Below are 17,146 nucleotides of genomic sequence, written 5' to 3'. Positions count from 1 at the left end.
CAGCCAAAACTTTGTCAAAAACCAACAGCATACAGAAAAGTAGCACACCATATCGCAGATTTCACTTCAATTTAAAGGAGGAAGAACCAAAAACTGTTAAAATGGGAACACTCTGATGAAACAATGCACCGACCTGGCTGCGATGATGGATTTAGGAGAGCTTTAGTTCACCGACCTGGTTGGCTTTTGTAAATGATCATTAGCAGACACCAAGAACCATCTCCTTGGCTGGGAGAAGCTGCAGCATATTACTCTCATCATAGCCAAAGGAATTGAGGCACGGATAAGATCATTGAACCCTTCATTTTTTATACCAAACCTCATAATGTTCTGTTGAAAGACAACTTCTACAAATTAAAATTAAAAAAATTCTGATTTTGAGGATCAAACTGCAGTTTCCATGACAACTGCTAGTTTGCCAGGGAGGGACCATTGTTTACATTCCACCTAATGTGTTCTCCATGAACTTGGGTAACGTATCGTACAAGTTAGATATTCACAGTTTTGGAATGCTGTTACTTGAAATGGTTGGAGGCAGGAAAAACGTTCAGGTCACAGAGGAGAATATCATCCATGTTTGACTTCACAAAATGGATCAAGGAACATACGCACTGGTGATCATCAAGGAAATGGTGATCAAATTGCTAAGAAACCTCTTGTTGTTACGTTTCAAACAGATTCTTGAGTTTTGGTAAAAAGATGACAGTTTCACTCATTCTTCAGTCTCACTACTTGTGAAAGTGTTGAGGATTATAGAAAAAAGAAGAAGACTAAGAACTGGAATTATAACAAAATAATGGCCACTCTTAAGTCACTGTGTTCACTTATTACTAGGTTTTCTGCACATCTAGTACATGTATGTCCTAAACTTCATAGCTTAAAAGATCGGAGTCCGTGCATGGGGGAAGTCAATTGATATCAGAAGGGCCTTAACAATTCCAGCAAATTACATGTAGAGTGAGTGGGGAGATAATGAGACAAAGACTAGGGAATGGAATTATAACACATTGCATACAAATTAGAAAAATAATTACACAGCAACACCAAGTGACTATGGTTGGTATTAATTAGGACACAAGATAAATACTACAACAAAAGCATGTATACACCCCAATTTGTAGAAGATTGGCATGATACACTCATATATTAACAGTGGTGTAGCTCCATCTGATTCAGACTTAGGGTACCTTCATTATTCTTGCACTTCAACTTTAAACTTTAGATTCTTTGCCTTCCCCACCTTCAGAAGCATGTTACACTTCCATTATCTTCGATCACCTGCTCTCACAGTTTAAACACAGAGAAATAAGTATGAATTTCCAATCGTTTCTAATATCGACCAATCGTATCCAAAGGTTAAAAATATGACAAGTTAGACCATAAGTTTTTAAATGGTTTTGTTACTATACTGACCTATTCCTATCCTTCTCTCTGAACAAGAAAAAGATGAACAGTCTCCTTCCTATCCGACCCAACTATGAAAAGAAGAAAAATGCATAACAATTTTTTTTCTTTATCATCTTCATGCACTACTAAAAGGAGCCTACCAAGTGTGGCTCCAAATTGTGTAAGTGGGAAACACTCAAGAAAGAAAAGAAGTATATTCAATCACTTATGGTTGCATCCCAAGAAGAAAAGGAGCCACTCAAGGAACTGAAAGATACTCCTAGACATTAGCAATATGAGTTCATAACTACCATTTTTTATCTGAGCATCTAAAATTCCTACTAAGCTGTTGTGCATATATTTAAGATAAATCATCAAGTGTTCCATGTTTACTTGGTGATTTATCAAACACTTAATCATTCATATTGCATTCATTTGCATTGTTTGGTGACTCATACGGTTGAGGGCACCAAGACCGTGGTGGCAGTTTTCCTCCTACGAGCTTGAAGCAATCATAATCAGTATTGCGTTCAATATAAGGAGTGTCGAAGATCATCCCGTGACAGAAGTTGAGTTACGAAGAAGTTAGTAAACATTATCTAGAATGTGTCTGGGATAAGTGTATGAGTACTTCTTGTAATCATTGTTCTGTAGTGGATTTGTGTTGGACTAAAGAGTACCGTGGATTTTCCCCAGATGTGGGGTTTTACCATGTAAACTAATTCTTTGGGTGTTCCTTTATTTTATGTTCAGCATGTTCCAAGATTGATAAGCCATATCAATCCGGATACCGAAGTTATTATAATTTTAAATTGGCCTATTCACCCCCCTCTAGGCATTTTTAGTCATCCTACAGGTAATTTCAGGAAGCTATTCTATTTGTAAGATAGAAAAAGAAAACCTCAAATGTTTAGAGGTTCGTGCTGATAACGTGTTATATAACTAAGGGAATTTGTAGGGAGAAATGAAGAGTAGAGGAAGACAATAGAAATTGTTCAATCAACTTGTCTATCTCATCTTGGTAAGACCTCTTATTTATAGGCTTACAGTGATAAGAAGACATTAACAACTCATAAATTACAAGCCCATAACTATGGTATTTAGTGTATAGGTTACATAAAATTAGAAAGGGTGAATGCTAAGAGGTATGGTGGTCATCCACCAACTCATGCATTTGCAACAATCTTTTAATAATCTGAGGTAGATTATTAATATGGAGTCGATTTACCTAAAGCTTAATAAACTGAGTTGATATCAATATTAATTTACTTATTTTTTTTTTTACCAAAAAGGAAAAAAAAAGATGTTAAAAAGATCTTTTTAACAAAACTTAGGTAAATTCACTAAGCTTAATATTGAAGTTTACAATCCATTAAAACATTCAGAAAATAAAACTTCCATCAACAGCAAGTGGAAACTGAAGGAAGAGTATAGGGCACCTTACACTTCAATTTAAAGGAGGAAGGACCAAAAACTGTTGAAAACAAGTTTACAAATCATGACAGAAATATATTACAAGAAGGATATTCGTCCTACCAAAAACGAAACAACCATTACTGCCCCTGCAGAGTTGAAATGTTGGCCATGAAGCCTTTCCTCGGGCATACTATACATATATTCAGGCTAATTGTCAGCATTTTGAATTAAGCTTATTGAGTCTTTAGAGTCCTCATTAGATTGTGTTGACGATGGCCATGTTGTTTCTGAATTGTCTTCATCATCCACCACTGGTTTGTCTTGTGGATACATGAAAGGCTTTGGAGGCATTTGAAGGGCTTCAGTTTCTCCTTCAAGCATCTGTACTACTTTGCTCATCGAAGTAGGACGCTCGCTAGGCTTCATTTGTATACACCATAATGCCACTATAAGCATCTTCTTTGTTATTTTCATTTCCTCCTCAGTGGAATCTTCTATCTCTATGTCCTTTCCTTCACTGAATTGGTCATAAACCCATGAAGGAAAGTATATTTGGCTTGAATGAGCTGCAACTGCATTTAGATTCTTTCTTTTTCCTGCTATTTCCATCAACAGCATTCCGAAACTGTAGATGTCAGCTTTGTTTGACACTCCTCCTATATTTTTGTAAAACAACTCTGGAGCTATGTATCCGATGGTTCCTCTTGCCGTAGTTAAAGTTAAACTGCTCTCATCTAATGGACATAATCTTGCAAGCCCAAAGTCAGAAACCTTTGGAACAAAAGTCTCATTAAGAAGAATGTTGTGAGGCTTGATATCAAAATGAAAAATTTGCATCTCACATCCTCGATGAAGATAGTCAATACCACGAGCAACACCAAGCGAAATTTCAAATGATTTCTTGTAATTTAAGGATGAGGGTCCTTCTTTAAGAAATATGTGTTTATCAAGAGATCCATTTGACATGAACTCGTATATAAGAGCACGCTTTGATCCCTCAACACAATAGCCAATTAGTTGCACCACATTTACATGATGAATCCTTCCAATGGTAGCAACTTCATTGATAAAATCTTGCCCATTTGTTTTGGACTTACCCAGCATCTTAATTGCTACAAGGCGGCCACTTCGGAGCTTCCCTTTGTATACAGAACCATAACCTCCTTCACCCAATTTGTCCTTAAATCCTTTGGTCATTTTCCTGATATTTGAGTAGGAGTACCTTATTGGCATGAGGTTGTTGTGACTTTGTAAGAATTCTTCAATATTGCCATACATTGATAAGTGCCGCCTCTTGAATTTATAAATTAAAAACGCAATCAGACACGGAGCCCCAAGTGTAGCCCTTGCTCCAAGTGCTCCAATTGCTGGTCCTGTAAGGAAGTGTCGAAATGAATCATGGAAATAAGTTTTGCTGCTACAACCAGAATGTATATGTAATTGAATATTAGAGACCAATTGTTTAACACTGCATGAATTTTCTTTCCTGGAAAGAGTAATTTTTATTTTCTCACTTGAAACATATAATCATACTTTTTGCTGAGGATAATAATTGAGATGAAAAAATAAATTGAGATGAAACTCACCAAGCAACCAAAGGTAGACACGGAAATCTGCAAGAAACAGAGGGAATTAATTAATAATAATAACAAATGCAGCTTAGACTGGAAGAAATTGAAAACAATATAGGATTGAGAGTCCTCACCGTAAAGATAATACATGAAGCCTGCATCATCAAAGTCAAAAGTTTTCATCAAGTTTGAACTTTAGAATCTTGACATGTTAAAAAACAGAACATGTGCCTACAGTTATGCTACCAGAAGAAAACAAATGAAGAAATCTTTGATATACTTACGAAAATAACGCGCACGAAAGCAATTAACTTTGTTGGTATCACTGTCGATGTAGCAACCCCACTGCAGCCATGAAAGTTCAAAGCCATAGATCATCTCATTGTGGATGTCTATGTAGGAATTGTTCTTTGTAAGCTGCGACGATATCATAACCATAAGCTCTACGTGACAAAACTCCCTCAAGTCTGACGCATTTAATCGTCCAACACTAACATATGAATGCCCATTAGAATTGGAACTACTCATTGCATCAATGCAAGGAGCAGTATCCACATAGAGAGGCGAATTCACCGGGGTTTCACAGGTCAGAAATATTATAGGCTTTGACAGTTTCACATCATCTTTGTGCCACCATGACCCCTTACCTCTACGTTGAGAAATCCTATACGGATCCTCGTAACTGAAGTTATAACTAGACAAGGAATAATGAGGAATTGAAGAGCAGTTACCCTTGTGAAGATTGGCATCCACAACTCGGATGGTGTAGTTATTATAATTGATTGCCTGCACATAGTATTTTCCAGAATACAAGTATAATACTGTAAGGTTGTTCTTCTCACAAGACAGCTCATACCTTGAGTCACCGCACTTCTCTGGATCATGTTTTAGTCGGAAGGGGTGGCTTATGTTATGTTTGCCGCACCATGAAGGTTCACACTGTTTAGCATTGCAACTCAAACAGCATAAGCTAAGAACTAAGAGGAGGGCTATGAATAATTGTGATGGAGAAGCTACTCTTCCTGCAGCCATGGAGAGAGAGAGAGCTTCCAAACGTTGAGTATTGCTTGTGATATGTGGACTTTATATAATAGTAATACAGTGAAAAGCTGCCACAGGAGCATTGCTTGTAGAATACTGCAGAAGTAGTGGTTCAATTTCATTTTGATATATCCTTTCAGATGTGTGGACAGAATTAAAGGCCATTGACCCATTTGCATGCAAAAAATAAAACCTAATCTCCCTATTTTCTACCATCAATTACAACTATCAAAAACTTTCACTCAAAGAAAATCTGAAAAACTCGAAACTTATATCTAAATCCTCCATTTTTCATACACATCATTTCAGTCAGGGTTGTCCCATTGATTTTGGAGGTTTTGGGCAAAAATGAAAAATGTGGCTTTTTTTTTTAACACTTACCTCATATTGAACAAAAATTATAATAAAAATATTCAAACTTAGTTGGTAAATTGGTTAGTTTAAGTTTTTTTTTTTTTTTTTTTAAAAAGGCCCATTGTATGAAAGATAAAGAAAAAGATTCAAAATAAAGCCCAAAAAAACATTAGTTTCACACATAAAAAGGCTGTTTTTGGCTAATATACTTATTGGACTGGAAGTGTGTAAGAGGCCCTATTTTTTTGGGGGCCTTGTGCCGTCGCCTAACCTGCACACCCTGTGGGCCAGACCTGATTTCAGCCATCAAAATCTGTACAATTCGGTAAAAAAAATGACTTTGACTTAATGACTAGTAGTCTCAGGTTTAAAGCCCAATGACACATGGGCAGTCTGTGTAAGAAAATATCCCTCATCCTTCCTAATTTTGACAAAATAAAAGAAAAATAAAAATAGATGACCAACGAAGAAGAACAATTAGGCAGTACAGACTAACACTACTTTTCATTATCTAACACTACTTTCTCATCAGTTTATTCCCCGACGCCTAGTTTATTTGATATTAATCACAAGTTACAAAAACAATTGCACTTCTGACTAATCATTCTAACTTCGTCAATCTAATTCGAATATTACAGGTAACTCTTGGCGGGGGCGTTTTGCAGGCATTGTAACATTGTCTCTTGTTGAAGCAGTCGATGAGAAAGGATTAGGAGGCATTCTTACATTGTCTTCTCCTTCCAACATTTGAACTACAGCTTTCATGGAAGGACGATCTACCGGGTACCACTGGATGCACCATAGCCCCACAATTGCGAGTTTCTTTGCGATTTTAGCATCAATCTCTTGCTCAACGTGGATGCGGATGTCTTCTCCTTGATCTAGAAGATTATAGATCCATTCGGGGAAGTAAACTTGGCTGCTGTTTGCCTCTGTGACGTGAACATTTTTCCTGCCTCCAACCATTTCAAGTAACAACATTCCAAAACTGTACACATCTGACTTGTAGGACACGTTACCAAAGTTCCTAGAGAAGACTTCAGGTGCGATGTAACCCATGGTGCCCCTAGCAGTTGTTAAGGAAACTGCACTTTGATCGTTGGCGCACAACTTGGAAAGACCAAAATCAGAGATTTTTGGATTGAAGTTTTCATCCAAAAGAACATTGTGAGGTTTGATATCAAAATGAAGGATTCGTTGGTCACATCCGTTGTGAAGGTACTCAATTCCTTTGGCTACGCTGAGAGCAATATATTGCAGCTTCTCCCAACCAAGGAAATGGTTGTTGCTGTCTGCTGATGTTATAAAATTCTGCAGTGAACCGTTTGGTGCAAATTCATAAACCAAAGCTCGTCTAAATCCATCAGCACAATAGCCAACCAATCGAACCACGTTGACGTAGTGGATTCGACCCAATGTTCCCACTTCATTGATAAACTCTTCCCCATTTCCTTTGGAATTGTTGAGGATCTTTACAGCAACAAAGATCTCATTGGAAAGCTTTCCTTTGTACACTGTTCCAAAGGTCCCCTGTCCCAGCTTGTCTCTAAACGTATTGGTGATCCTCTTTATATCAGCATAAGAGTACCTTGTGGGCTTGAGAGCTCTGTAATTTTCCAAAAATTCTTCAATCATGGTTTGTTGTCTGTCAGAAGTGTACAGCCGATGGAGAGAAACAAGGGCAACCACAAATGAAAATGAACCCAGGATCACACCTACAGATTGTATATTCGGCCACGAACCTCTATCTTTATAGAAAAAAAGGGATTTTGGAAATAAATAAATAAATAAATAAAAGGACAAGGGGCATGCATAGCTCACCTATAACCACTAGCTTTGTTGAGGCACCTGTAAAAGATTTGAATGCCATTAGATTCTCATGTCCCCAAAATCATTCAATCATTATATATATTTGCAGAAATTTCATATTCTTGGTTATCTTTATGTTATATGATGCATTATAGTCTATATGCCAGAAATTTCGCACTTCTTTTTTTCTTTCTTTGCATTTCCTATCTAATTCTTTGTAGCTAATGCGACATATGATATTTAATTGAATAAATTCTTGATGGGGAGCAAAGGGGTGATGCCTGACTTGTATAGTGATATGGATGAAAGACTATACCTTGTTTGTCCACTTTGAAGCACTCCGTTTCTGATTCAGTGTGATTGTTGTTCTTCAGTCTACATTTTCTACCTTTCTTCTCACATTGTTTACATGCTGGTTTGAACCATTCCAAACTAACATGCTCTGACTCGAATAATATACCATATGGAACACTTGGAAGGTTATACAGTTTGGTACAAGAAGAAATGGGAGCTTCGTCAATGGAAGAATCTGAAAATATAGCCAACATTTGGTGGCTAGTCTCACTAAGGCAGGGAATTTGATAGTAAAAAATTGGTGGCTTCGTCAATAAATTTCTATCTGCTGGTGAACAATTGAATAAAGTATAGTAGTTCCCTTCGTCTTTGAATTGGAAGGCAGAGGCAGACAGATTAAGTTTATGAAGCTGCCTGGGAACACAACCATCTGGATCAACCACTTGAATTACCTGAGATTTGTAGTTGATATCAGTGACGATGAACTTCACTGAAATTGGCAGCTCAAGCACCATATTGTTGCTTCCATTGCAGGATAAATCAAATCCGGGGTAGCCACAGTGATCAGGCTGCTTGTCTTTGAGTCGAAAAGGGAATTTGATAGGTATGTCTCCACAGCGTAATTCTGAGCACTCATTTTGGCATGCTCCAGTATTAACTTTGAAGCCTACCATGAACAACAGGATGAAGAAAGAAATTGTCATCTCTGACGAAATACTCAGCTTTTCTCTGCACCTTGAACATCTAATCATACTCACAGCATGTTATCTAAAATAAGGTATCATGTGGTCTTGACTGTTGACTTCCACCAACCAGTTTTTCTATACATCTTTTTGAAAGCAGCAGAATTGGTCTAAACCTTATCCTCCTATGACTCTTTTTTATCCACTGGCAACATTATTCCACAAGTTAAGACAAATAAAATCTCATTTCCGTGTTGACAAATCAACTCTACCTTGTGGAAAATGAAGTTAACAATACATTAAAAAAATTCCATGTTGACAAATAAATTCCTGCCCACAAAATTTCTTTATATCTGTTAAATTAAAATTAATGCACACTTGTATCTTGAATAATATAGAAAAATCTGAATAATAGAGAATTGGAAACGAGTGAGTGTTTCTATCAAGGTTTGGTATTTCATCCACATGCAATTTTACATATTTTCTGTCACAGTTTTCAAATAATCATGTACCAAACTATTTAAGCATCACCACATTCTCTGCAATAGCTGAACTTCAGCAATAATAAATTTTGAATTTTCGAGAAAAGGAAAAGAAGAAGAGAAAATGAATAGATAGCCAAAAGTATGAGAACTTTCTCCCAGCACTACATAATGATTCACTGTGGACATGAAAAAGTGCTGGTGTTCAGATCTTTTGCAGGTACCTCAAAAAAAAAAAAAAAACAAAACAAAACAAAAAACAAAAAAAACTAGGTGTTACAGGGGAGTTGAGGCAAAATTTAAGCAACTCTAGTCCTTAGTCTATTTTCACCTGTGCCTGCATTTGTTGCACTCTGTCATGTATATACTTTTGACAGAACAGAAAATCGAGCCATAATTGAAGAAATGTTTGGAAAATAACAGAGCTCTCAAGCCCACAAGGTACTCTTATTACCAATAAGAACACAAGTTGGGACAAGGTACCTTTGGGACAGTGTTCAAAGGAAACCTTTCCAATTCGATCCTTGTTGCAACAAAGATCCTCAACAATTGCAAAGGAACTGGAAAAGAGTTTATTAATAAAATGGGAACATTGTGACGAACCAATGCACTGATCTGGTTGCGCTGATGGATTTAGGAGAGCTTTAGTTCACCGACCTGGTTGGCTTTTGTAAATGATCATTAGCAGACACCAAGAACAATCTCCTTGGCTGGGAGAAGCTGCAGCATATTACTCTCATCATAGCCAAAGGAATTGAGGCACGGATGTGACCAACGAACCCTTCATTTTTTATATCAAACCTCATAATGTTTTGTTGAAAGACAACTTCTACAAATTAAAATTCAAAAAAATTCTGATTTGAGGATCAAACTGCAGTTTCCATGACCACTGCTAGTCTGCCAGGGTGGGACCATTGTTTAGATATTCACAGTTTGGAATGCTGTTACTTGAAATGGTTGGAGGCAGGAAAAACATTCGCGTCACACAGGAGAATACCATCCATGTTTGACTTCACAAAATGGATCAAGGAACAGGGGGAAGACAAACGCACTCTTGATCATCAAGGAAATGGTGATCAAATTGCTAAGAAAATAGATCGTCTCTCCATGAAAGCCCTTCAAGCCTTGAAAGGAAGGGGAATTTAACCACGCCTTCTAATCCCTTTTACCTCTAGCGCTTCAAAAGGAAATAATGTAACTAGGGTTGCTTTGGTGTTGTAACAAATATCAAATCAAATAATGTTACTAAATGAAATTGACCCATACTAGTAATGTTCCAATTGTGTCCCTATTTACAATCACAAATAATGAAAAGCCTAATATATTAGGGGTACCACAGTAATTATAAATTAGTTTTTCAAAAAATAGAAATAAAATAAATTCACCAATGTTTTCTCTCACTACTTTTTCATCTTTCTTCTCTTATTTCTCCAGTAATATTTGTGCATGTGTAGGATTGCTAGTAAACAGAGTGAAAATGATGACGTTTCAAACAAATTCTTGAGTTTTGGTAAAAAGATGACAGTTGCACTCATTCTCAGTCTCACTACTTGTGGAAGTTTTGAGGATTATTAAAAAAAAACAAGACTAAGAACTGGAATTATAACAAAATAATGGCCACTCTTAAGTCACTTTGTTCACTTGTTACTAAGTTTAAACACATTACATGTCGAGGGAGTGGGGAGATATTGGGACAAAGATTAGGGAATAGAATTATAACACATTGCATTCAAATTGGAAAAATAAGTACACAACAATACCGAGTGATTAGGGTTGGTATTAATTAGGACACAAGATAAATACTACAACGGAAGCATGTATACACCCCAATTTGTAGAAGATTGGCATGCTACAGACTCATATATTAACAGTGGTGTAGCTCCATCTGATTCAGACTTTACCTTCATTATTCTTGCACTTAAACTTTAAACTTATCTTCTTTGCCTCCCCCACCTTCAGAAGCATGTTACACTTCCATTATCTTCGATCACCTGCTCTCACAGTTTAAACACATAGAAATAAGTATAAATTACCAATTGGTTCTAATATAGACCAATCGTATCCGAAGGTTAAAAATATGACAAGTTAGACCATAAGTTTTTAAATGGTTTTATTACTATATTGACATATTCCTATCCTTCTCTCTGAACAAGAAGAAGATGAACAGTCTCCTTCCTATCCTACCCAAGTATGAAAAGAAGAAAAATGCATAACAAATTTTTTTCTTTATCATCTTCACGCACTACTATAAAGAACCTAACAAGTGTGGCTCCAAATTGTGTAAGTGGGAAACACTCAAGAAAGAAAAGAAGTATATTCAATCACTTATGGTTGCATCCCAAGAAGAAAAGGAGCCATTCAAGGAACTGAAATATACTCCAAAACATTAGCAATATGAGTTCATAACTACCATTACCTTGTTGATTTCTTTATCATCCTTTTACTAAACAAAAATTTATGTTTTCCATTGAGATTATAACTTCAGTGATTACGTTCTTTTGAGCAGTTGGATTACCCAGGAAAGATCAAGAGCACCCAACAAGCAGAGACACCTAGACTGTGCCTACCAGACTGAATGATGTTCTTGCAGAGCTTGGCTAAAAGGTCTTAATGTACTTCATTTGAGCTTGATTTAACCATTTTTAAGACCAAATTTATTTGCAAAGCTCAATGGCGTGGTAAGAATAATTCTGAAAACATACATGAATCATCTATTTTCTTCCAAGGAGTGGAAGAGAAAAATGAAAGGAAACAGGGCTGATCTTCTGAAAGAGGAGTGAGGAAAAAGGACATGAAATGAAGGCTAAAAAACAACCTAGAATTTCATAAACTAGCATGCATATTTTTAATCTTCGGTTTCTCTTTCATTAGAAAACAAGGAGGCAGGAAAACTAATGCCAAGGAGAGGATCCAAGTCGTCTACAATGAGTGAATTTTTTTGTGTAAATTGCTTTCAATTGAATTTCAAAATCTTAAACTCTTAAGCTCAGTTGAGAAATTTACATTAACAAGAAATGCAAATCTACAATTTCATATACTTCCATACATGTTGACACAAAATTACAAGATACAGATCAACACAACCAAATCCTACTCCAATACCCAATTCTCCAAACAAATTACCAGGTAATTAGAAAAAAGCAATAAATAAATAAAAAACCAAATGAAAGCCCACAAACCTCTCAAGACAAACTAAGAGTCAGCAACAGGCTTGAACTCCTGCACTTCCTTGAAGTTGGCCCAAGGCTTCACCCAGACCTTGGCTTCAAAGAGCTTCTTCTTCCCCGCGTCGGTGACCTCAATCGTCAGATAGTGCAGAGTGCCCGAAACCACCTGCACCTTCTCATTCACCACCCTCACAAACTCAAGCAGAGCATTCTGCACAATTAGTTATTCAATCAATCAATTAACCAAAAACCCACCCACAATATTTGCTTCACACAAATAGAAAAAGGGCTTTTTGTTTACCTCTTTCTTGTTGTATTCTTCGACGGCGAAACGAGCCAGGCTTTCGGTTTCGACGCTGTTCTCGGAACCTTGAGATTCGCGTACTGTGCCAACTGCTGCCATTTTTGGGTGAGAATTGGTTTTTGCGAGCTGAGGCTTTTGGATTTGAGATAGAGAGTTGTATGGCTATCAATACACACAGGAGGAAGGAAGATGAAAATTTCGATTTCAATTCTGTTGACTCTTCGACATGCTGTGTGCACGGAAACTTCGCTATATCGCCCATCGAATTTGGGACACGTGTACGATTCTCTTTGTTTAGTCTGTAAGATTTTTTATTTGTTTGAATTTTATTTTTTATATGAAATAACTTAGTCCGTAAGTTTTGGGAAGACTTTTTTGTTGTAGCAAAATTGCGAGAATAGTGCACCACTTAGTTTAGGTGGGATTTCGATAACGTCCTCCTAGTTTAATCGAAAATACTTGCCTTTTTTTTTTTTAAGAAGTAGGAATTCTTAATTTCATGCCGTGTGACATGTATGTCAAGATTTCTTCTTCGTATATTTTTTTATAAATTATTTTTACATAATATTTGTAAATCTGTGAATTAGAGGAGATAGGAATGCCTCCTTCCTTGGGCAAGGAGGAAAGCAGTTTCCTAGTCCAATTTTGTCAATTCAACAGGAGACTTATGTCATAAAAAGCACCACTACGCTCTTACTACCCAACAAAAACCCTAGAACCCCAAACTTGATCCCATCAGCACACAGACAGCTATGGCTCGTCACAGAGATGAAGATGACTACGAACCAGACCAAGTTCTAGATGGGGATGAAGAAGAGGAACATGAGGAGGAGCAGGGAGGACAAATATCCAGACAGAAGCGGAGGAGATCGGATTTCAGAGACGATGATGAGGCTTATGGTGGTGGTGTGAGTCGTAAACGGAGGAATAAGAGGCCTATTGGGTCAAAGTTTTTTGATATCGAGGCCGAGGTCGATAACGATGAGGAGGAGGAAGAGGAAGATGAGGGCGAGGACGACTTCATTGTTGATACTGGAGCTGATCTCCCTGAAGAAGAACATGATGGTAGAAGGATGCATCGTCATCGTCCATTGCGGCCGCAAGAAGATGAGCAAGAAGAAGATGTTGAAGCGCTTGAGAGAAGAATTCAAGCGCGGTATGCAAGGTCATCACCTAGTCGTGCAGAATACGACGAGGAGGAGACAACTGATTTGGTGGTGAATCAGCAAGCTCTTTTACCTTGTGTTAGGGACCCAAAGTTGTGGATGGTGAAATGCGCGATCGGTCGTGAGCGAGAGGCAGTTGTTTGCTTAATGCAAAAGTATATTGATAAACCTAAACTGAACATCAAGTCTGCTGTTGCCCTAGACCACCTCAAAAGCTTTATATACATTGAAGCCGACAACGAAGCCCATGTGAGGGAGGCTTGCAAAGGTCTGCGCAATATACTTGCCCTACATAAGGTAAACCGTGTTCCGATCGGAGAAATGACTGACGTTCTTTCGGTTGAAAGCAAGGCAATTGATGTTTCTAGGGGCACATGGGTCAGAATGAAGATGGGGACCTATAAAGGAGACCTTGCCAAGGTTGTCGGTGTCGATGATGTGCGGCAGAGAGTCAGGGTAAAATTAATTCCAAGGATTGATTTACAAGCTATTGCAAATAAACTGGAGGGCAGACAAGTTGTGAAAAAGAAGGCATTTGTTCCTCCTCCACGCTTTATGAATATTGATGAAGCAAAACAACTGCATATTCGTGTAGAGCGTAGACGAGATCCGGTGACTGGTGATTACTTTGAGAGTATTGATGGCATGCTGTTTAAAGATGGTTTCCTGTACAAGGCAGTATCGATGAAATCAATTAGCTCTCAAAACATACGTCCCACTTTGGATGAACTTGAAAAATTCCGGAAACCCGGGGAGAATGGTGCCCGTTTGTCAACTTTATTTTCAAACAGAAAGAAGGGACCCTTTGTGAAGGGTGATACAGTTATTGTTGTCAAGGGAGATCTTAAAAATTTGAAAGGATGGGTTGAGAAAGTTGAGGGAGAGATTGTTCATATCAGGCCCGAAATTAAACAACTTCCAAAAACTCTTGCCTTAAACGAAAAAGAGCTTTGCAAATACTTCGAACCTGGGAATCATGTGAAAGTTGTATCTGGTACTCTGGAAGGTGCAACTGGTATGGTTGTTAAGGTTGAGCAGCATGTGCTCATCATTTTATCCGATATAACCAAGGAACATATCCCTGTGTTTGCTGATGATGTTGTGGAGAGTTCTGAGGTGACATCCGCTAGTTGCTATTCTGATGCAGGAGCATCTACAAGGCTCTCCAAGAGTACTTGGGCCCGTTAGTCTATTCTTTTACTAGGTTTTCTTTGAATTTCCTGTTCTGGTTTAATTTTCCAGAGAGTTGATTAGCATCCAACCTCAAGTCACTTAGGTTTACTAGTTGACAAGGTTCAGATGGCACGTATCCTTGCAATACTTGTAGTCTTTTTTCTCAATTTTATTCAGAATTTTTCTTTTCGATTTCTTTGCCTAGAACCCAATTATCTTCGTTCCAACTTTTATTCTGTTGCTTTATCCTTCTATTCTCCGTATAGAAGTATAGTGGGAGCCGTATGTCTCAAAAGTAAAATACATAAAAATTTATGTTAAAAATAATCATTTAAATAAACAATAAAAAGGATTTTTAACCGCAATTCCAACTAATTTTTTAGTTTGTCTTCGTCCAACTCTCATACTGACATCGACAACAGTAGGCGGAAGCTGCGGTTGTAGCTAGGAACAGAAAGGGCTTGGCTGTGGGTTCTGACCAAAAAACCAAAAAAAATCTAGTGTCGAAATGGTCGACAGCAGTCGGAAGGTTACCCAGGAAAGGGAGTAAGAATCCCTCGCGCTTTCTGAGGCAGGAATAGGGATAGAGGACTTTGTTATGGTTGGCAGGGACCAGAGCCAGATTAGGATTTTCGTAGGGGCGAGAATGCGATGGGCAAATCGAACCCATTCCAGGAGTGAGGGGAATTGAAAGAAAAGATAAGTAGCAATAGCATTATTATACATACGCATACAGTTCGGAAACACAACCACACACCAAAGTGTTGGTATCAGGACATAAAAAGTTATACAAACAGCAACCAAAGCAATTTGTACACTCCGTTAGTTCCAGAACATTTGCTTGCTACAAACTTGCTATATCTTAACTAGGAGTGATCTGCCTCCATCTGGTTCAGTTTGAAGGTGCCTTCATTGTTCTTATGCACTTCAACTTTAAACTTCTCTTCTTTGTCTCCCCTCTTCAACTTCAGAAGCATGTTAAACTTGGCATGTTCTTCAATCACCTGCTCTCACACAGATAGTTCAAACATATGCAAATCAGTACAAACCCATTGATCTCAAAGCAGAAACAAATGAAGAAAAGAAGAAATTAGAATATTCCTGTGCACTATACAGCACAATTTGAGTTCAAATGCACATTTAAAAACAACAAAATGCATTTCAATCTTCTGAACTATCTAAAGACTACCCCAATACCAATTCAATTCAACCAAATATTACCTACCCTCCAATACCCAATTCTCCTTGCCACCCAATTGAAAACAACCAAATTTTACCCACCAAACCCCAATTCTCCAATATGCATTTTAAATTTATTTTTAACACCCAATTCAGCACAACCAAACACTACCCCAAAAACCCAATACGAAGTGAAAAAGCACAAACCTCAGCCTTTGCGTGAACAACTTCTTGAAGCTCATAAGGAAACAGAGAATTAGACCTTTGCTGGAGGCTCTTAACAGCATGATTTGCAGCATCCTGAACCTGAGGATCGTGTGGCGGCACAGATTGCCACCCGGGACCATGCCCACCTTCCTTAACACCAAGATCAGAAGGGGTAAACGACGGCGTTTCATTACAGTCACCGGCGTGCTTGAACTCCTGTACTTCCTTAAAACCCAACCAAGGCTTCACCCAGACTTTGGCTTCGTAAAGCTTCTTCTTTCCAGCATCGATGGCCTCGATCGTCAGATGGTGCAGAGTGCCAGCCACCACCTGCTCCTTTGCCTTCACCACCCTCACAAACTCAAGCAGAGCATTCTGCAAAATTTTCAATTAATTGAAATTCCAGCACAAAATTGTAGAAATTAAAAGGCAAAAAAGAATAAAGACCTCCTTGTTGTTGTGATCTTGGACAGCGAAGCGAGCAAGGTCTTCGGTTTCGAGGCTGTTCTGGGAGGCATGGGATTCGTGGACTCCGCCGAGAGTGGCCATGTTTTGGAAATGGGAGGGATTTGATTCTTCTGCGAAGGATGAGAATGCGAGGAAAGGTAAGAGGACGAAGAAGATGAGTTGCATAAACACACACAAGGAGGAGGAAGAAGAAGAAGAAGATTTCGATTTCAATTTCATCTGCTTTTGTTTTGTGTTTGGGTTTCTGACACTTTGTAAGACAGACAGGAATTTATCTCTTTCGCTGCTCGGAGTCTTTTTGTATACGTGTCATACACGTGTCGCTTTGAGTATCTTTCTTTGCTTAGTCGGTAAGCTTTTGTTTTCCTTTTTCTATTTAATCTTTTCTTTTTCTTTAATTCAAGCGTCGTTTCCAAGCAAACAAAAACAAAAACAAAAACAAAAAC

The 17,146-nt window shown here is 37.9% G+C and overlaps 4 protein-coding genes across 5 annotated transcripts; 1 reads left to right on the top strand and 3 right to left on the bottom strand.

Annotated features, from left to right (window-relative positions):
• LOC18785245 (cysteine proteinase inhibitor 6) lies at window positions 1,211–12,724 on the bottom strand. Of its 2 annotated transcripts, none has more exons than XM_020556514.1 (3): window positions 12,505–12,724; window positions 12,216–12,414; window positions 1,211–1,278 (listed from the first exon to the last, which is right to left on the bottom strand). In XM_020556514.1, the coding sequence occupies exons 1-2, from the start codon at window positions 12,604–12,606 to the stop codon at window positions 12,229–12,231; spliced, it is 288 nt and encodes a 95-aa protein (XP_020412103.1). In that variant the 5' UTR covers window positions 12,607–12,724; the 3' UTR covers window positions 1,211–1,278; window positions 12,216–12,228. The 2 variants fall into 2 exon arrangements, with proteins under 2 accessions (XP_020412103.1, XP_007220494.1); XM_007220432.2 differs by lacking the exon at window positions 1,211–1,278 and adding an exon at window positions 10,725–11,027.
• On the bottom strand, window positions 2,789–8,704 carry LOC18787035. Its single transcript, XM_007219853.2, has 7 exons — window positions 7,894–8,704; window positions 7,590–7,616; window positions 6,385–7,516; window positions 4,658–5,454; window positions 4,508–4,528; window positions 4,389–4,415; window positions 2,789–4,175 (listed from the first exon to the last, which is right to left on the bottom strand). The coding sequence occupies exons 1-7, from the start codon at window positions 8,621–8,623 to the stop codon at window positions 3,010–3,012; spliced, it is 3,900 nt and encodes a 1,299-aa protein (XP_007219915.2). The 5' UTR covers window positions 8,624–8,704; the 3' UTR covers window positions 2,789–3,009.
• Window positions 12,818–14,972, top strand: LOC18787073 (putative transcription elongation factor SPT5 homolog 1). The gene has a single exon (XM_007218616.2). It carries the CDS (start codon window positions 13,260–13,262, stop codon window positions 14,859–14,861), a length of 1,602 nt encoding a protein of 533 aa, XP_007218678.1. The 5' UTR covers window positions 12,818–13,259; the 3' UTR covers window positions 14,862–14,972.
• On the bottom strand, window positions 15,534–16,965 carry LOC18785448 (cysteine proteinase inhibitor 12). Its single transcript, XM_007220470.2, has 3 exons — window positions 16,680–16,965; window positions 16,233–16,607; window positions 15,534–15,850 (listed from the first exon to the last, which is right to left on the bottom strand). The coding sequence occupies exons 1-3, from the start codon at window positions 16,917–16,919 to the stop codon at window positions 15,713–15,715; spliced, it is 753 nt and encodes a 250-aa protein (XP_007220532.1). The 5' UTR covers window positions 16,920–16,965; the 3' UTR covers window positions 15,534–15,712.

This window comes from Prunus persica, chromosome G2, assembly GCF_000346465.2.
Source record: "Prunus persica cultivar Lovell chromosome G2, Prunus_persica_NCBIv2, whole genome shotgun sequence".
In the NCBI taxonomy this organism is placed as follows: domain Eukaryota; kingdom Viridiplantae; phylum Streptophyta; class Magnoliopsida; order Rosales; family Rosaceae; genus Prunus; species Prunus persica.
This window is presented reverse-complemented; position numbering and strand designations above follow the sequence as displayed.

Bases quoted from the DNA above. Each gene is read 5' to 3' on its own strand.
- LOC18785245 (XM_020556514.1), bottom strand. From the start codon at position 12,606: ATGGCAGCAGTTGGCACAGTACGCGAATCTCAAGGTTCCGAGAACAGC. The intron at 12,415-12,504 runs GTAAACAAAAAG...CTAATTGTGCAG, and splicing joins AAGAATACAACAAGAAAGAG to AATGCTCTGCTTGAGTTTGT.
- LOC18787035 (XM_007219853.2), bottom strand. From the start codon at position 8,623: ATGATTAGATGTTCAAGGTGCAGAGAAAAGCTGAGTATTTCGTCAGAG. The intron at 4,529-4,657 runs GTAAGTATATCA...TTGATGATGCAG, and splicing joins CTTTCGTGCGCGTTATTTTC to GCTTCATGTATTATCTTTAC. The intron at 4,416-4,507 runs GTGAGGACTCTC...TGTTTCTTGCAG, and splicing joins CTTCATGTATTATCTTTACG to ATTTCCGTGTCTACCTTTGG.
- LOC18787073 (XM_007218616.2), top strand. From the start codon at position 13,260: ATGGCTCGTCACAGAGATGAAGATGACTACGAACCAGACCAAGTTCTA.
- LOC18785448 (XM_007220470.2), bottom strand. From the start codon at position 16,919: ATGAAATTGAAATCGAAATCTTCTTCTTCTTCTTCCTCCTCCTTGTGT. The intron at 16,608-16,679 runs GTCTTTATTCTT...AAAATTTTGCAG, and splicing joins AAGATCACAACAACAAGGAG to AATGCTCTGCTTGAGTTTGT. The intron at 15,851-16,232 runs GTTTGTGCTTTT...GTGTGAGAGCAG, and splicing joins TTGTTCACGCAAAGGCTGAG to GTGATTGAAGAACATGCCAA.